Raw genomic sequence first — 21,162 nt, forward strand, 5'->3', positions numbered from 1 at the left:
ACTGGTAACAAGACCTTGGTCCGAATATACTCTATTGACTACAACCCTCTGTTGCCTGTCCCTCAGCCACTGCCTAATCCACTCAACAATATGGGAGTCCAAGCCCAAAGACTGCACTTTATTGATAAGCCTTCTATGTGGGACAACCCTTTAAAGCTCATTATGTATCTGTAAAGCTCATGTTGTATCAGAGCACTACCTGTACAGCAAATGCCATATCTGTAGAGCTCATGTTATAGCTTTGTTTTATATATATATATATATATATACTCATGTTATTTTTGAAAAGCTCACTGTATATAATTTTTCACTCATGTCCTAATTAAAACTTACATTGTATCAGTAAGGGTTCATTCAGATGTCCGTATGTTTTTTGCTGTCCCCAAAAATGCCGATCCGTATTTTTTTGTGGACAGTTCAACATGTTCGCTAAAAAATGGATTGTGTTCTGCATTTTTGCGGACCCATAGACTTCAATGGGGCCATATCCTGATTCTCACTGACAGGTATAAGACATGTTTTATTTGTTTTGCGGGGGAGTAGAATAGGAGAAAAAATTTGGACAGTATGCAATGTGCTGACCACATATTTTGGGACCCCATAGAAGTGAATGGGTCTAATCCGCAGATCAGGATTCGGAAAGTAACATACGGCCGTCTGAATGAGCCCTAAAGCTCATGTCCTATCTATAAGAACAGGCATTACCTTCAGAAGACTATTCCTAGATGAGGAGGAGCAGGAACACTGCACAGAAATGAAAGACATTTAATTTTGTACAAATTGTCTTATTGAAAAAGCAGTTGCAATAACATAGGACAGGGGTGCTGAGCGAGGGCGGGTCTGTCACTTGTGAGACCTTACGATCATATAGTAAGAAATGAATATAATTCCAATGATTCCAATGATGAGAGACAACGTATTCAGTTTGAAGGCAATGCGGGAATGTTTGGCTGCGGCGTCAAAATTGTAAGCCTCAATGTCGCTTGCTGTCTGCAAAAGACGGGGAAAACACATAAGATATAATGAATAAGAGGGAGGAGCATCATGACAAACTAGACACAGAGCCCAATGTAAATTCCAATTGTTACAATGTATTATTCTCAGTCACACCTTCATAATTATTCAAAGGGGAACTCCTCTCTCCTCATTGTTGGTGCTCTCACCAGTGCATTCTCAGGACAAGGCAAACCCCATCCCATCATTTTTTGGTTTGGCAGGATTCCGAGAAGTTGTACCCCCACTAATCAGAAGGCCACTGCTGAACCTAAGGACATCAGATAACATTGTAAGAGGGAACTACCCCTTTTAAAGGAAATGTAGAGCCTATATGTTTGTGTTCTACTTCTTTTTTGTAATCTTTTTTTGTTGTGGTTATTTTCTGATTGCATATTCTATGTTCTACAGTGATTATGGAGGCAGCCATCTTGCCTGAGCGAATATACGGTAAATGTAAAATCGGGAGCAACAAACCCAGAGCCTCCAGAGGAGCCTCTGAAATAAGAAGAGTCCACGAGGTCCTCCTGTACACAGTGTAAGTTCATCCTGCGGCTACACACTGAGAACCTCTATAGAGCCCCACAGTCACTCACTACACTTTATTCACACACAGGGGAAATGGTAACGGAATAATAGTTTATAGTTACAGTGGCATGCAAAAGTTTGGGCACCCCTGGTCAAAATTACTGTTACTGTGAACGGTTAAGCAAGTTGAAGATGAAATGATCTCCAAAAATGCATAAAGTTAAAGATGAAACACACTTTTCAACATTTTATGCAATATCAGTGGATTATTTTGGTTTTGTACAATCTTTTAGAGTCAAAAAAAGGAAAGTAGTACCTTGGAAAAGTATGGGAACCCAAGGAGATTTGAACACTCAGATAACATTGACCAAAGTCTCAGACCTTAAATTGCCTGTTAGGGTTAAGGCTCATTCACAATTATCATTCAGAAAAGCCAGGTGATGCAAAGTTCAAAGCTTTATAAATACCCAGAGTCCCCTAACCTTGTCCCAAAAAACAGCAGCCATGGGTTTTTCTAGGCAGCTGCCAAACACTATGAAAATAGATGAGACCCACAAAGCAGCATTGTCATTTCCTCAGTTCGAAATGTAATTAAAAAATGGCAGTTAACAGGAAGAGGTCAAGAGAAAGTCTGGAAAACCAAGAAACAGACAGATGCTCGTAGGATTGCTAGAAAAACCAATCAGAACTCCCACTTAACTGCAAAAGACCTTCAGGAAGATTTAGCAGACTCTGGAGTTGTGGTACATTTTCTACTGTTCAGCAACACCCGCACAAATATGGCCTTCAAGGAAGAGTCATCAGAAGAAAACCTCTTCTGTGTCCTCGCCACAAAATTCAACATCAGAAGTTTTCAAAAGGCTGGTGCAGCAGCTCCGTCTATGGAGATTACATGCAAACTAATCTGCCCGGATTTTAAAGTTTATAATCCTCTCCAAGGACCGCGGGCGGAGCAAGAAGCTCCGATAATAAGCACAACCATATTGTCGCTGCTAAGTCATATGGCTGGACTTTTATATCTATAGCACAATATACTTACAGTAGTTTCTCATCACAGTGCGCAGATCTGTGCTTATTTGTAGGATCTTTTCCTTTTCTACATCGATCCTCCAACTGTTCACTATCATATTTGAGACTCAGGGGTGCTTTGAGAACGCTCCCTTTAAGTTCTATGTTTTAAAGAGACAGTAGCCTCTTTTTGCCAGCAGTGTAATTATGGCAGAATATGTCTAATCCTACTCATAGGAGGCTGCAGATGATAAGTACAAGCTCAAACTACTTATGCAAAAAATGAAGTGACATTCCACCTATTTGTCGGATGAAGAAGTGAGTTATCAATTGCAGAGACAGAACATACGCATCTATGGTGAAAGTCGGAAGGTACAGGGGGGTTGACCAGGACTCCTACAAGCAGCCTAAAGCACCCTCTCTTGCACAATCGGACCTTGACAGGTTTATGATGAAGAAAATTTCAAACTCGCAAGGGGCGTCCCAGACTACCCCGAAAAGTAGCACTCAACGCCAAACTGCTTCTCACCAGGATAGGGAAAGTGATGAAGAGGAACAGATTGATACATCCTCAGACCTACCAATATCCAGAACCTTTATCTCTTAAGCCCTATCGAAGGCATCCTGTACTAGAAGAACTTTCTGAAATAAAAAGAGAAGTAAGGCAAATATGCCAGAGAGTTAAAGCTTTGGAATCTAACCAGTCTGCTGTAGCCGATTACACAAGCAAAAATTCCTTGGCTCTATCTATCTATCAACAACACATCAATCATCTGTACGATTATTTGGAGGATCAGGATAATAGAAGCAGAAGAAATAATATTTGCATCAGAGGAGTCCCAGAGACTGTCGCTGCCGAAGCAATTCCAACTGCTACTAAAGAAATCTGCTTATCCCTGCTGGGAGAAGACTATCCTGACCCCATCATAATAGAAAGAGTTCACCGAGCCCTACGTCCCAAACCAAAACCTGGTGACCCCCCAAGGGACATTATTTGCAAGCTCTTAAATTTCGCTCAAAAAGACCTGGTGATGAAGAGGGCCAGAGAAAGTGGGAACATCGAATATAAAGGTGCTCAAATCCTATTGTTCCAGGACCTGGCCCCTGCTACCCTAAATAAGAGACGCGCTTTAAAACCCCTTACTGATCACCTTAGACAAAAGCGCATTGCCTTTAGATGGTTATTTCCATTCGGGGTGCTGATCACAAGCAAGGAGAAGAAATACGTCTTGAGATCACCCAAAGACCTTCCAGAGATCCTTGATGCCCTGGATATACAAGATGTAGACATCCCTGACTGGTCAGCCACCAATGATGTTCTGATCCCACAAGACATCACCCCTCCCACCCCATGGAAAACTGTGGGAAGTGGTAAAGGGATAAAATCAAAGAAGAATCAGGGTAAACTTACCCCCAGACGTATTATCACAGAAGAGGACTGATCATACTCTTGTTTTTCTAATGTTCTTTATGTTCTGTCTATAAGTCAGTCCAATGGAGTTAGGCTCACGGCTGCGGACTTGTATAGTCCCTCCAACCTCCTTTAATCCCCCTGGGTAGCTCCCTTTGAGTTACCTATTGCTCCATATGATCTGGTTGGGAGGATTGTATGACTGGCAGCCTGGGCCTAATTAGTGCCTTAGGTTAAGTCACTACCTATCCTAAGTTTAAATCTTAGCAATTATGACGGGTTATTGTTATCTGTCTCGTTGCAGATGTTGCTCACTTCTGAATTTCATTATTTCTTTAGTGAAGAGTCATGCCTTTATGCCTATAGATCAGCCCCGAATTTGGGTTTCGCTAGGCCTGACACCTCTGCAGCCTCTGACCGCAGTTAGAGGCTCTGACCAAATGTGGTCCACTACTGGGATATTAATATCCCTGGTCCTAAGAAGAATGTTATTGTTTAATCCTTTCCTGATGTTAACGTTATTTTTCTTATCTTTTAGCCCTTTCCCACCCCTCCCTATCCATACAATCTACTCACCAGTGTTTCCAACTACTCTCCCTGAGTCAAGTAGTCTGTTTTGTACTCTCATGGGTCCAAGGTTATGTAAGTACATCTCTCTACACTCCCAAGATACTCCATGACAGACTTACACATATCTACATATAATGTTAGAGGCTTTAAAAACCCTGCAAAAAGGAGCCAGATTCTCCATTTCCTGCACAAAGAAAAAACAAATGTGATTTTTCTACAGGAAACACACTTCAAAAACAGACTCCCAATATGACGAGAGCTTATTACAATCTCTGGTACCACGGCACCTCAGAGTATTCTAATAGGCTTGGTGTCAGTATTGGTTTTCACAAGAACACGGATTTCATTATGACAGGTTTAAAATCTGACCCCTCGGGAAGATATTTGTTAGTAAAAGGGACAATAAATACCCAGTTATACACCTTTGCTAACTTATATGCTCCTAACGCAGGTCAAAAAAGGTGGTTCAAAACTGTTTGGCAGATATTTGAGGAGTTTAGGGAGGGTATTGCTATTGTAGTTGGGGACTTCAATGTCACCCTTAACCCTCTTCTAGACACTTCTTCAGGTAGATCCTCTGTTCCCTTAAACTCGCTCAATGCAATCAAAAAGTTAATACATAACAGCAGCCTGATCGATGTATGGAGAACCTACAACCCAGGGGAAAGAGACTATTCCTATTTTCCCACCCACATAATACATACCATAGAATTGACTACATACTAGTCCCTACTGCCCAGATCCATTGTTGCACCGAAACACATATGGGAAATATAGTACATTCTGACCATGCCAGATACGCTCCTCAGAACATTTACAGTACAGACCAAAAGTTTGGACACACCTTCTCATTCAAAGAGTTTTCTTTCTTTTCATGACTATAAAATTTGTAGATTCACACTGAAGGCATCAAAACTATGAATTAACACTTGTGGAATTATATACATAACAAAAAAAGTGTGAAACAACTGAAAATATGTCATATTCTAGGTTCTTCAAAGTAGCCACCTTTTGCTTTGATTACTGCTTTGCACACTCTTGGCATTCTCTTGATGAGCTTCAAGAGGTAGTCACCTGAAATGGTTTTCACTTCACAGGTGTACCCTGTCAGCTTTAATAAATGGGATTTCTTGCCTTATAAATGGGGTTGGGACCATCAGTTGCATTGTGGAGAAGTCAGGTGGATACACAGCTAATAGTCCTACTGAATAGACTGTTAGAATTTGTATTATGGCAAGAAAAAAGCAGCTAAGTAAAGAAAAACGAGTGGCCATCATTACTTTAAGAAATTAAGGTCAGTCAGTCCGAAAAATTGGGAAAACTCTGAAAGTGTCCCCAAGTGCAGTCACAAAAACCATCAAGCGCTACAAAGAAACTGGCTCACATGCGGACCGCCCCAGGAAAGGAAGACCAAGAGTCACCTTTGCTGGGGAGGATAAGTTTATCCGAGTCACCAGCCTCAGAAATCGCAGGTTAACAGCAGCTCAGATTAGAGACCAGGTCAATGACACACAGTTCTAGCAGCAGACACATCTCTAAAACAACTGTTAAGAGGAGACTGTGTGAATCGGGCCTTCATGGTAGAATATCTGCTAGGAAACCACTGCTAAAGACAGGCAACAAGCAGAAGAGACTTGTTTGGGCTAAAGAACACAAGGAATGGACATTAGACCAGTGAAAATCTGTGCTTTGGTCGGATGAGTCCAAATTTTAGATCTTTGGTTCCAACCACTGTGTCTTTGTGCGACGCAGAAAAGGTGAACGGATAGACTCTACGTGCCTGGTTCCCACCGTGAAGCATGGAGGAGGAGGTGTGATGGTGTGGGGGTGCTTTGCTGGTGAAACTTTATTCAAAATTGAAGGCATACTGAACCAGCATGGCTACCACAGCATCTTGCAGCGGCATGCTATTCCATCCGGTTTGCGTTTAGTTGGACCATCATTTATTTTTCAACAGGACAATGACCCCAAACACACCTCCAGGCTGTGTAAGGGCTATTTGACCATGAAGGAGAGTGATGGGGTGCTGCGCCAGATGACCTGACCTCCACAGTCACCGGACCTGAACCCAATCGAGATGGTTTGGGTTGAGCTGGACCGCAGAGTGAAGGCAAAAGGGCCAACAAGTGCTAAATATCTCTGGGAACTCCTTCAAGACTGTTGGAAGACCATTTCAGGTGACTACCTCTTGAATCCCATCAAGAGAATGCCAAGAGTGTGCAAAGCAGTAATCAAAGCAAAAAGATGGCTACTTTGAAGAACCTAGAATATGACATATTTTCAGTTGTTTCACACTTTTTTGTTATGTATATAATTCCACATGTGTTAATTCATAGTTTTGATTCCTTCAGTGTGAATCTACAATTTTCATAGTCATGAAAATAAAGAAAACTCTTTGAATGAGAAGGTGTGTCCAAACGTTTGGTCTGTACTGTATATGGAGACTTAATGAGACTCTGCTAGACAATTCTCAAGTGAAAGAGAACATTGATGCTAAACTGAGAGAATTTTTCCTATTGAATAATAGTCAGTATCTCCACATATATTATGGGAAGCCCATAAAACTGTTATTAGAGGTGAATTTATCTCGATAGCTTCCCATGTGAATAAACAAAGACGTGCCAAAGTAACAGATTTATATAAAAAAAATCTCCATGTTGGAATCCTTACACAAACATTCCCAAAACACTCAGCAATTACTGGAACTTGCCTTAGCTAGAGACGAACTTAAAGAACTTCTTAATAAACAATCGGCCAAGTTATATCTTGCAACCAACCATAAATTTTATGCTCACGGAAATAAACCCACTAAGTTCATGTTAGCGTTATTAAAACCACGCAAACGGAAAGCCAGGATCTCGGCTTTCGGATGATAAGAGACTAGTTAAAAATGATTTAGATATAGCAAAGGCCTTTCAAAAGTTCTACTCAGACCTATATAACATCGAAAAGTCAGATACAGTACCCCTTAAAGAGGAAAAGTTGGCCATAACAAAAGAGTTCCTGAGCAAAATACATCTCCCAACTTTATCCCCTGAACAAGCTAAAAATCGATGTACCCCAATTAAGCTCCCAGAGATATCAGCTGTGTTAAAAAAGATGGCAAAAGGGAAGTCCCCGGGTCCGGATGGTCTCCCAATGCTGTACTATTTGTCTTTCAGAGAGACGTTACTCCCACACCTACTTAATTCCTTTAACGAGGCACTGTCAGGTAACACTTTTCCACCACAAACGGTTAATGCTCACATCACTCTGATCCCCAAACCACAAAAGGACCCAAATTTATGCTCCAGCTATAGGCCCATCTCTCTACTGAACTTAGACGTTAAAATATATGCTAATTTATTAGCTAATAGAATAAAACCTCTACTAAGAGATCCTATACATCCGGACCAGACAGGATTCATTCCTGGCCGGGAAGGCAAAGACAACACTTATATAGTCATAAATGCCATAGCCTATGCAAAAAAGACTGGTACTCCTTTTGTGTTATTGGGGACAGATGCTGAAAAAGCATTCGATAGAGTGTCATGGTCCTTTATTAAAAACACTTTGTCCAGGTTAGGTTTCCCTATTTTCTAGCGCAAACATTAAGATTAATGATATTCTCTCTCAACCTGTGCAGATAAATAATGGCACAAGACAAGGTTGCCCCCTGTAACCGTTACTATTTATCCTCACAATTGAACCCTTCTACAACATGTCAGACAATCTGAAGAAATTAAAGGCCTGACCTGTGGCCCTTTAGAGATAAAACAAGCAGCTTATGCCGATGACTTACTCTTAATGATCTCTAACCCAAAAATTGCCTTCCCTGCTATCATTAAGACTTTCACGACTTTTGGCATTATCTCAAACTTTAAAAAAAAATTGGGCCATATCAGAGGCTTTGAATATAAACCTCTCACCTAAAGTTCTTCAGATACTTAAAGAAGACTCCCCATTCGAATGGACACGATACCATATAAAATTCCTGGGAATTAACATTACTTCTGATCTAAACAAGCTGTATGAAGCAAATTCCCCCCCCCCCCCTATTAAAATCCATACCTGCCATTTTAAACTCTTGGTCTCCTTCCTTCATTTCCTGGATAGGCAGACGTAACATTTTTAACTCCTTAATAGTCCCAAAATTCACCTACTCAATTCAATCTACTGCAAGCCCTTCCAGTAAAACTGCCGAACAGTTTCTTTCAGTCATTTAGGAAGATGTGTTCCTCTTATATCTGGGGTAATATAAAACCCAGAATGTCCAAAAAGATTCTACTTCTTCCTTTCCTAAAAGGTGGAATTGGCTTCCCATCTATCAAAAGATACTATAGAGCCATTCATCTTAACAGAATCATTGACCTGTTGAGAGGACCGGTTCACAAAATTTGGATCCCCCTAGAGGAAAAATTACTGGGACGTCCTATTAGACCCTTGTTACTTGCAGAATCTATTGATTCTTATCTTCCGACTACAGGGACACCTTTGACCTCAGTCTCTTTGGCACTCTGGAAAAACCCAGATGTGAGAGGAACCTGCTTAACCTTCCTCTCGACACTCCTGAACATTAGGGATTGTGTTAGTCTCGACACAATCAGCCGCAGTATCCTACCCCCCCAAATAAGAAATTCTATTCTACCTATACATGAGCTGTTAGATTCTGATGGCACTTTTCTAGACCTTTCCTCTTTAACAAATAAATTTAAACTCACGAAACTAAGCCAGATGCAATATACCTGTATAAAATCCATTGCAGGTCCCATTCTTAAAGGGATACAAGCAAATTCTTTGCCAAACTGGTTTGAGAAACTGGTTTCACAGTCTCTTTACCCATCAAAGATCATCTCAACTGTGACTAGAAATCTGGTCTCTCTGGAAATTCCTCCCTCACTTTACTTTTTAAGGGAGTGGGAGAGAGACTTGAATAAAAAGTTTTCAGACAGTGAAACTCAGATTATTCTAAATGACCCCAAATATATCTCTAGATGTGTAGTGGTACAGGAAAATGCTTACAAAGTTCTCACTAGATGGTATTTAACCCCAGTGAGGTTAGGCCTGATGTATGGGAACACTTCAAACGACTGCTGGAGATGTCTAAAGGAAAAAAGTTTCTTTATGCATATTTGGTGGCTGTGCCCTAAAATAAAAATATTTTGGGGGCGGATTTTTGACCTGGTGAGGGACATTCTTAATCTAAATGCAGACTCACTTCCTTGTTGCCCGGTAATTGCCTTGCTGTCTTTATTTCCTAATAATATAAACGCCTCGAAGATGTCTCTTCTGAGAATCCTGTTAGCGGCAGTCAGAATTTTAATTGCTTCTAACTGGAAATCAACAGTTTCTCCCACTATCTCTCATTGGAGAACGAAGGTGGAAGCTCTAGCAAGATTAGAGGAACTATCACATTGGGAACTCCGCTCCCACCACAAATATTCTAAAATTTGGCTTCCCTGGACGGCCAGGAAGAATTTGATTACCCCTCACCAGCTTAAAGATTTAGACCCCGGGGTGGCCTAAACATCTGAGGTTTTTTCCCCTCTGTTTCCACTTTAACTTTGTCTAAGTGTCGACAGTCTCAGTATAAGGACTCACATACCCACATATATGCATTGATATTACCTCCGATCTAAGTAATTCCTTGGTCTCGTAGTTGGACTCAGATATATTGGCTTTAATCCTCTAATGACTCCTTCGCTGGTGTGTAAGATATGAACCTTATCATCAGCTTGCCTCTCCCCTTTGTCTTACATCCCACTTCCCTCCTTCCTCCCCCCCCCCCTTCTACTGTCCTTGGTTCTATAAAGTTATTTGTTCATAAATTTTCTATATTCGGAAATCTTTGAACATTGAACATTATGCCCAAATCGCATATTCTGCACTGTTCTATCCGAATAGTTTATGTTATCTCAGGATACACTTCTGCTGACAGACTTGTGTAGTTTTCAGGTCATTTATCTGTGCTCTTTTTTTCACACTATGGCTCTCATTTAAGAGTGATTCAATCCGGCCTTGACTTATCACACATTATTGTTCTCTGTATGCGATATCTTATGATTTGTGCTGCAGTGTTTACTGTAATGTTTCCTTGTGCCTCAATTATTCTTAATATTGAGCTGTGTATGTCTTCTTCAAATGTGGTCCTGTAACCCTGTTTCTCATTTTCCTGTTATATTATTATAAAATCAATAAACAGATTTTAAAAAGAAAAAAAAAGAAGTTCGCAAAAGAACATCTAAACAAGTCTGATACAATCTGGAAACAAATCCTGTGGACCGATGAGGTTAAAATAGAACTCTTTGGTCACAATGAGCAAAGGTATGTTTGGAGAAAAAGGGCACAGAATTACATGAAAAGAACATCATACAATAAGCATGGGGGTGGCTCAATCATGCTTTGGGGTTGTGTTGCAGCCAGTAGCACGGGGAACATTTCACGGGTAAAGGGAAGAATGGATTTAATGAAATTCCAGCAAATTCTGGACGGAAACATAAACCAACTGTAAAAAATCTGAAGTTGAAAAGAGAATAGCTTCTACAATCGGATAATGATCCTAAACACACCTCAAAATCCACAATACACTACTTCAAAAGGCACAAGCTGAAGGTTTTACCTTGGTCAGCACAGTCCCCTGATCGGAACATCATTGAAAATCTGTGGATAGACCTCAAAACAGCAGTGCATGCAAGACTGCCCAGAAATCTCACAGAACTGGAAGATCTGCAAGGAAGAATGGATGAAAATCCCTCAAATAAAAATTCAAATACATATAAGATCTTGGAAGAACAAGGAAAAATTTGATAAGTTGTTTGGAAAGTGGAGTAACGAGTGTGAGTAGTTGGATGTGGGGAGCGGTGACAGTGAGATGGTGAAGAGGGGCTTGTCCCCCCTCTTTCTATATTTCTACCTCCTTTTCTTCTTTGTTTTTTTTTTGGGGGGGGGGTTCATGGGGAGGGATGAGGTAGGGGTGGGAAAAGGAGTATTAACCCCTTAAGGACACAGCCTTTTTACACCTTAGGACCAGGCCATTTTTTGCAAATCTGACCAGTGTCACTTTAAGTGCTGATAACTTTAAAACGCTTTGACTTATCCAGGCCGTTCTGACATTGTTTTTTCGTCACATATTGTACTTCATGACACTAGTAAAATTAAGTCAAAAAAATATTTTTTTTGCACCAAAAAATACCAAATTTATCAAAAATTTTGAAAAATTAGCAAATTTCAAAGTTTCAGTTTCTCTACTTCTGTAATACATAGTAATACCCCCAAAAATTGTGATGACTTTACATTCCCCATATGTCTACTTCATGTGTGAATTATTTTGGGAATGATATTTTATTTTTTGGGGATGTTATAAGGCTTAGAAGTTTAGGAGCAAATCTTGAAATTTTTCTGAAATTTACAAAAACTAAATTTTTAGGGACCATTTCAGGTCTGAAGTCGCTTTGCGAGGCTTACATAATAGAAACCACCCAAAAATGACCCCATCTAAGAAACTACACCCCTCAAGGTATTCAAAAGTGATTTTACATATGTTGTTAACCCTTTAGGTGTTGCACAAGAGTTATTGGCAAATGGGGATGAAATTTGAGAATTTCATTTTTCTGTCTAATATTTCATTTTTACCCATTTTTTCCACTAACAAAGCAAGGGTTAACAGCCAAACAAGACTGTATCTTTATTGCCCTGACTCTGCAGTTTACAGAAACACCCAATATGTGGCCGTAAACTACTGTACGGCCACACAGCGGGGCGTAGAGTGAAAGGTGCGCCGTATGGTTTTTGGAAGGTTGATTTTTATGGACTGGTTTATTTACACCATGTCCCATTTGAAGCCCCCTGATGCACCCCTAGAGTAGAAACTCCCTAAAAGTGACACCATCTAAGAAACTACACCCCTCAAGGTATTCAAAACTGGTTTTACATACGTCGTTAACCCTTTAGGTGTTGCACAAGAGTTATTGGCAAATGGGGATGAAATTAGAAAATTTCTTTTTTTGCCTTATTTTCCATTTTAACCCATGTTTTCCACTAACAAATCAAGGGTTAACAGCCAAACAAGACTGTATCTTTATTGCCCTGACTCTGCCGTTTACAGAAACACCCAATATGTGGCCGCAAACTACTGTACGGCCACACAGCGGGGCGTAGAGTGAAAGGTGCGCCGTATGGTTTTTGGAGGGCTGATTTTTATGGACTGGTTTATTTACACCATGTCCCATTTGAAGCCCCCTGATGCACCCCTGGAGTAGAAACTCCCTAAAAGTGACCCCATCTAAGAAACTACACCCCTCAAGGTATTCAAAACTGGTTTTACATACGTCGTTAACCCTTTAGGTGTTGCACAAGAGTTATTGGCAAATGGGGATGAAATTAGAAAATTTCTTTTTTTGCCTTATTTTCCATTTTAACCCATGTTTTCCACTAACAAATCAAGGGTTAACAGCCAAACAAGACTGTATCTTTATTGCCCTGACTCTGCCGTTTACAGAAACACCCAATATGTGGCCGCAAACTACTGTACGGCCACACAGCGGGGCGTAGAGTGAAAGGTGCGCCGTGTGGTTTTTGGAGGGCTGATTTTTATGGACTGGTTTATTTACACCATGTCCCATTTGAAGCCCCCTGATGCACCCCTGGAGTAGAAACTCCCTAAAAGTGACCCCATCTAAGAAACTACACCCCTCAAGGTATTCAAAACTGGTTTTACATACGTCGTTAACCCTTTAGATGTTGCACAAGAGTTATTGGCAAATGGGGATGAAATTTGAAAATTCCATTTTTTTGCCTTATTTTCCATTTTAACCCATGTTTTCCACTAACAAAGCAAGGGTTAACAGCCAAACAAGACTGTATCTTTATTACCCTGACTCTGCCGTTTACAGAAACACCCAATATGTGGCCGTACACTACTGTACGGCCACACAGCGGGGCGTAGAGTGAAAGGTGCGCCGTTTGGTTTTTGGAGGGCTGATTTTTATGGACCGGTTTATTTACACCGTGTCCTGTTTCAACCCCCCTGATGCACCCCTGGAGTCGAAACTCCCTAAAAGTGACCCCATCTAAGAAACTACACCCCTCAAGGTATTCAAAACTGGTTTTACATACGTCGTTAACCCTTTAGGTGTTGCACAAGAGTTATTGGAAAATGGGGATGAAATTGGAAAATTTAATTTTTTTGCCTTATTTTCCATTTTAACCCATGTTTTCTACTAACAAAGCAAGGGTTAACAGCCAAACAAGACTGTATCTTTATTACCCTGACTCTGCCGTTTACAGAAACACCCAATATGTGGCCGTACACTACTGTACGGCCACACAGCGGGGCGTAGAGTGAAAGGTGCGCCGTTTGGTTTTTGGAGGGCTGATTTTTATGGACCGGTTTATTTACACCGTGTCCTGTTTCAACCCCCCTGATGCACCCCTGGAGTCGAAACTCCCTAAAAGTGACCCCATTTTGGAAACTACGGGATAAGGTGGCATTTTTTGGGGGAGTATTTTTAGGGCAAATATAATTTTTGGTTGCTCTATATTACATTTTTGTGAGGCAAGGTTACCAAAAATAGAAATTCTGATATTTCATCTCCATTTGCCATTAACTGTTGAGGAACACCTAAAGGGTTAATAAAGTTTGTATAATCATTTTTGAATACCTTGAGGGGTGTAGTTTCTTAGATGGGGTCAATTTTAGGGAGTTTTTACTCTAGGGGGGCATCAGGGGGGCTTCAAAAGGGATATGGTGTCAATAAAAAAGGCCATCAAAATCGGCCTTCCAGAAACCATGTCGGTCCTTTCCTTTTGCGGCCTCCCTTTTACGGATACAGCAGTTTACGACCACAAATGTGGCGTTTCTGTAAACTGCAGTATCAGGGTAATAAATTTTAACTTTTGTTTGGTTGTTAACCCTTGTTTTGTTACCGGAAAAAACGGACTGAAATGGAAAAGTGCCAAAAATAGCGGTTTTGGCACCGTTTTTTTATTTTTTTTTTAACCGTGTTAATCTGGGTAGTTAGGTCATGGGATATTGTTAGAGAGGAGATTCTTACGGACGCGGCAATATCTAATAAGTCTACTTTTTTTTTTACAATTATTTAGGTTTTTGACTATATTATCTTTTTTGATACAACATTTTTTTTTGGGTATCTCTAAAGTCTAAGTGTCATTTTTTTAATTTTCTTTTAGCCAATTATCTTATGTGGGGCTCATTTTTTGCGGGATGAGCGGACGGTTTTATTGGCACTATTTTGGGGGCTATATGACTTTTTGATCGCTTGCTATTAAACTTTTTGTTATGTAAGGTGACAAAAAAAATATTTTTTTGCACCTATTTTTTTTTTTTTTTTTTTACTGTGTTAATCTGGGGGGTTGGGTCATGGGGTATTTTTATAGAGGAGATTCTTACGGACGCGGCGATACCTAATAAGTCAACTTTTTTTTACAATTATTTAGGTTTTAGACTATATTATCCTTTTTGATACCCTAAAAAAAAATTTGTATCTCTAAAGTCTAAGAGTCATTTTCTACATTTTTTTTTTATCTGATTATCTTATGTGGGGGCTCATTTTTTGCGGGATGAGATGACGGTTTTATTGGCACTAATTTGGGGGCTATATGACTTTTTGATCGCTTGCTATTAAACTTTTTATTATGTAAGGTGACAAAAAAAAACTTTTTTTGCACCTTTTTTTTTTTTTTCTGGACCGTGTTAATCTGGGGGGTTAGGTAATGGGGCATTTTTATAGAGGAGATTATTACCGACGCGGCAATACCTATGTCTACTTTTAATAAATTATTTTAGTTTTTTTGGGTGTCTCAAGTCTGAGAACCATTTTTTTTTATCCGATGTCAGTGCTAAATTGGGATATAAATTTAGTACTCCATGGAAGTGTGATACTCCCTGAAGCAACCGTCAATGCAGAGGCCCGGATGATCGGGGCAAGTGTCGCACTGAGTAGTCGTGTCCTTCCGTATCCCCCTCCTGCGACACACTCTGCACTTTTTTTGGGTTCGTCCCTTCTTTCCAGTATGGGGGACCACACCTGGAAAGTGTTGGCCAGGGACGATCCGGGCACCTACAGTTCCCGAGGTACTCCGGCCTGCTCTTTCCCGGTCCGAAAAGATCAGGGCCTTGAGGACTGCCTCATAGAACTGGAGGAATGTCCCTGTGCTGCCAGCGCTTCGGGATAGTACAAAAGAGTTGTACATGGCAACCTGCACCAAGTAGACCGCAACTTTTTTGTACCATGCCCGGGTTTTGCGCATGGCGTTATATGGCTTGAGGACTTGATCAGAGAGATCAACTCCTACCATATACCGATTGTAAGCGACGATACAATCGGGCTTGAGGACCGTTGCCGCGGTACCTCGCACAGGGACAGGGGTGATGCCGTTACCATGAATTGTGGACAGCATAAGGACATCCCTCTTGTCCTTATACCTGACCAGCAACAGGTTTCCAGTGGTAAGGGCACGGGTCTCACCCCTGGGGATAGGTACCTGGAGGGGGTGGGCAGGGAGGCCGCGTTGATTTTTCCGCACGGTCCCACAAGCGGACGTGGATCTGGCGGCAAGGGACTGGAACAAGGGGATACTGGTATAAAAGTTATCCACGTAAAGGTGGTAACCCTTATCCAGCAGTGGGTACATAAGGTCCCACACAAGTTTCCCGGTAACACCCAGAGTGGGGGGACATTCTGGGGGTTGAATCCGGGAATCTCGTCCCTCGTATACACGAAATTTGTAAGTGTACCCTGAGGTACTCTCACAAATTTTGTATAGCTTCACGCCATACCTCGCCCGCTTGGAGGGCACATACTGGCGGAAAATGAGTCTCCCCTTGAACGCAATGAGAGACTCATCAACCGCGACCTCTCTTCCAGGTACATAGGCCTCCATGAATTTGGCCCCAAAGTGATCGATGACCGGCCGTATCTTGTACAGACGGTCATGGGCAGGATCACCTCGGGGGGGACATGCTGCATTATCGGAATAATGCAGACATTTCCGGATGGCCTCAAACCGGGAGCGTGTCATGGCTGTACTGTAAAGTGGGGCCTGGTATAGGACGTCCCCACTCCAGTACAGCCTGACACTGGGTTTTTTGACCAGGCCCATATGCAGCACGAGGCCCCAAAATGTCCTCATTTCGGCTGCACTGACCGGCGTCCAGCCACCGGGCCTGGCCAAAAAGGAGCCCGGGTGTTGAGCGACGAACTGTTGGGCGTACAGATTCGTCTGCTCCACCATCAGATTTACCAGTGGGTCACTGAAAAAATGACAAAAAAAGTCATATTCAGTGTAGCCCACTGTGGAAATCTGGATTCCTGATTGGCCTACAAAATCAGGAATCACAGGCTCGTATCGCTCTGGGCTACACCAGACAAGTTCACCGGCAGGGGGCTCCGGTGGATTTAACTGGTGGGCCGGGAAACCAGTACGAGCCCCAGAGCTGCTCGTACTAGTGTGGGCCACAGGGTCCCTAACATGGCGGTCCCCTTGCTCTGCCTGGCGGCGTCTCCGCCGCCTTGGGGGCTCATCATCATCGCTAGATGATGAGGAGGATGCGGATGACAACAGGAATGTGGGGTCATCCTCATCCTCACTGGGACTCTCGGAGTCAGAGGCAATCTGGGCGTATGCCTCCTCGGCCGAGAACGTCCGGCGGGCCATAGGGGAGTGTGTGTCTGCGTGTATATGTGCGTGTGTGTAACTCTTTATTTTGTGTGCGTGTGTGTGGGGGCACGGGTGTTCACGAACTCACCCTAAAACTAACAGAAAAAAAATAAAATAAACTAACTAAAAAAAGGGCAAAAAATGTGGGGAAAAAAATTCAAAACCGCTGATCAACCGTCCGAAGTTGATCAGCGGTGGGGTGTGCGATGCGCTAACAGTGGCCGGACACTAAGTGCCGGCCACAGTCAGCGTACACGAAAAAAAAAAATGCACCCCAAAAAAGGTGGGGGGGGGGCAGGGGGTGGGGGGGCAAGTGGCAGCACCCCTGGGGGGTCTAGGGTCACACAGCTGTGCTGTGGACCCCAGACACCCTAACTAGGGTGATGCAATCAAAGTTCAAAAACTAACTTTCCCTTTTTTTTTCCCTGCCTAAACCAAACTTTCCCTAGCTGTCCCTATGTACCTGATGGGGTCCTGGGGGGCACAGATCGGGTCCTGGGGGGCACAGATCGGGTCCTGGGGGGCACAGATCGGGTGCAGCAGACACGTGCAGGCAGCTCCTCTCTCCTCCGGCTCCGGAACACAAAAGGAGGAGGAGAGGAGCGCCTGCCTCTTTTGAATCTGCCGCCGGACCGCCCACAGACCAATCAGAAAGCGATCCTGAGTGGTGATGTCACCATCACCACTCAGGATCGCTGGATGGTGATTGGTGGAGTGAAATCACACCACCATCACCATCCTGTTCCGGGTTATCGGGACTTCAGAGACCCGAATAACCCGGAAACGCAGAAGACCGCAGGTCTGAATTGACCTGCGGTTTTCTGCGATCGCATACATGGGGGGGGTCACCGGACCCCCCGGCGCATTTGCTCCAAGTGCCTGCTCAATGATTTGAGCAGGCACGGTGTTCCGATCACCGCCCGCCGTGCGGCGGTGATCGAAAATGCACAGGGCGTACATGTACGCCCTGTGTCCTTAAGTACCAGGGCACAAGGGCGTACCTGTACGCCCTATGTCCTTAAGAGGTTAAACCAACAATAAAGTGGAAAAAGAAAAAAAAAGATTTATTGCAGGAATACTTAAATATAAATGACAATTAAAGGGGTTTTCCCATCTCAGACCATGGAGGCATATCGCTAGGATATGCCCCCATTGTCTGATAGGTGCGGGTCCCACCACTGGGACTCGAACCTACAATAAGAACAGAGCCAGGAAAGGAACGGAGGGCGCACTGCGCATGCGCAGCCGCCCTCCATTCATTTCTACGGGGCCGCTGAAAAATTGCCGTCTACCCCATAGAAATCAATAGGAGCATGGGCCACGCATGAGCGGTGCGCTCTGATTCACTTCTGTGGGAGCAGCGCTTGGTGGTGGATGGACCCCGGGAAATCTGGGGTCCTCCAGCCACAGCACTTCTTGCTTCATTCTCATTGTAGGTGTGGGTCTGAGTATTTACAAGCTGTAAAACTTGCCAATAGTTGTGCTACTAGGTACTAACCATGCAGGGTGCCCCTTTTTGTTATGTTGAAAATGTAGAAAAAAAGATGAAAATAAAAAAATGTTTTTGCTTAAAATACAAAGGAATGTGTCATCTTTAACTTTATGCCTTTTCGAGATCATTTCATCTTCAACTTGACACAGTAACAGTAATTTTGGCCAAACTTCTGCATGCCACCTTATATATGTAACATCATAGCAGTTACAGGGTGTGAAATAAAGGTATTGTATGAAGTCCTAGCATTTTTTCCCACAAAGTATAAATTAAGGTTGTTTCATTGTGATATGTATTTTATCTACTGTAAAAATCACCTAGCTATCCATCCGTATCTATCTATCTGTTATGACATAGCAAGGGGTTTTGTTTGGGAAAGCAGGTATTTTCCTCCCAACATGGGCGGCTGGGCTGATTTCCAGCCAGGTGAGATCAAATACCGGACTGGAGTTTAAGTGCCGCTCCGGGTTTTGGCAGCACCTGGCTGTCCTTTAAATAGGCAGCTGGGCTCAGCAGTTGAGTCTCTGTCTTGGGATCTGAAGCATGGCGCCGTGCTGGAAGGGTCAGAGCTGCATGAGGGCCGTATGCTGAGAAACAGGCCCATAAAGCCTGCTGTGGACTGCCGGAGATAAAACGGCTAGCAAGGTGACGTGTCTGTTATATGGACTTTTCGTTGTGTGAATTAACACTAAGACTGTTATGAGTTGTTTTTCTTTTTCCTTTTGTGTGAATAAGCACTGACATTTTGATTTACGAAGTTGTTTTGCCTCTGTACTGCGTTTGCTTACCCTGCCTACCAGAGCAAATTCTTACAATTGGTGGAGAATGCGCGCACACGCAGTGAGGCTGGCGTAAACGCCAAATTTTTTTTTTTTGTTTGTACGGCTGGATGTCCTGGATTAAACCAGCTAAATTCAAACCTGTGTCACGTGACAAAAAGGAGGCTGTAATGAAAGCTCTCGAGGAGGCTAATCAACAACAGCAAAAAAACAAGCCAGCTACAAGTGATGGCTTTACAGATGGCAGGAGCGTCCCAGAGTGTCCATGATATCCGGAAAGCGGTCCATGCGGCGATCCCCAAGATAACACCATCGGATGACGTTGAAACCTACCTGGCCATGTATGAGAAGGTGGCCACAAGGTAGATTCTACCCCGGGATCAGTGGGCTGAGGTCGTCGCTCCGTTCCGGACATCCGATTCCCAGCGAGTGTATTTCGACTTGCCAGACGATCAAGCGGCCGACTACCATAAAGTTAAGGTTGAGATTATGGCAAGACTGGGGATGAATGTCTTGGTCTGGGCCCAGCGGGTGCATAAGTGGGGGTTTAAGCTGGCTGAGCCCGTGAGACCCCAGTATTATAACTTACTTAAAGGGAACCTGTCACCAGTTTTATGGTGTCCTAACTAAGGGCAACATAAATAAGTGACTGATTCGCTTAGCAAAATTCTGGGTCACTTTCTTTAATTGACCCAGTCAATCTGCCAACATCTTGTATTGAAAAGCTCCAGCTGATAATGATGAGTAATGAATATTCATGAGCTCCTGACTCTCCCTGCCCACCTGCTGCTGAATGACAGTTATTTTCTATATGAATCAGCAGCAGTTGGGCAGGGGAGTGGCTATAGCTCTGAATTAAATATACGCTGGACTCAAGGACATCACGCCGGACTCGAATCAGCTCATTAGCATGCGGCATCTTTGTGTGTATATTATGAGGTAACCATCTGTCACACCAATAAGTGAATACATCTAAGGTACTTTTTAGTAGTTAATGATTGTATATAATTAGTTAGATTATAATCAAATATCCACATGACAGGTTCCCTTTAACCTCTTGCAAAAGTGGCTACAGCCTGACGTGCTGAGCCCAACTGCTATACTAGACCAACTGTTGGCTGATATGTTCTGGAGGGCTTTGCCACCCTCTCTCCAGCAATGGATCGGCCAGGTCTCTCCAGGTAATGCTCTCGAGATGGTCAACCTGGTGGAGCGCTTTGAGGCTAGCCAGATTCTACAGGGGGGTTATTTTGGGAGGAGGGGTAGTCAAAACCCGTAACTCTCCACCCCAGACCCGGCGATTTGCGCCCACCAAACCCACCTGGGATATACCCCCTGTGTACCAGCTCTGATAGTCTGCTGGTGGTGTCGGGAGCCTGGCCATGTACGAACTGACTGTCCACATCAGGTGGAACCCATGGACACAAACTATTGCTTCCATCAGTCGTTATATGCTAGGAAGCTGTGTGCAGCGTGTGCCCCGGAGACTCTGAATCACCTGTGCCAGGTGGAGGTGGGAGACACTCCAGTGGAGGCTCTGTTGGACTCAGGGAGTCTGGTGACCCTGGTAAGGTCCACTGAGTATACTGGCTGGAAAGTTGGGGTCATGTGTATTCATGGAGACTTAAAAGACTACACCACTGCTATGGTGTCACTATCCGCGGTTGCCGGCAGGGGGACCCACAAGGTGGCTGTCACCACCAATCTACACTGAGAACTTATAA

At 43.0% G+C, this 21,162-nt stretch overlaps 1 protein-coding gene across 1 annotated transcript in view; it reads right to left on the reverse strand.

Moving 5' to 3' along the window:
* Positions 1–285: 285 nt before the first annotated feature.
* Positions 286–21,162, reverse strand: part of LOC122919928 (synapse differentiation-inducing gene protein 1-like) — a 35,425-nt gene continuing 14,548 nt past the window's right edge. The window contains exon 2 of the mRNA XM_044269133.1: positions 286–990. Within this exon, the coding sequence (XP_044125068.1) occupies positions 844–990 (147 nt within the window). The 3' untranslated portion in view covers positions 286–843. The remainder of the gene's footprint in view (positions 991–21,162) is intronic.

The sequence above is a fragment of the Bufo gargarizans genome, chromosome 9 (genome assembly GCF_014858855.1).
Source record: "Bufo gargarizans isolate SCDJY-AF-19 chromosome 9, ASM1485885v1, whole genome shotgun sequence".
NCBI lineage: Eukaryota > Metazoa > Chordata > Amphibia > Anura > Bufonidae > Bufo > Bufo gargarizans.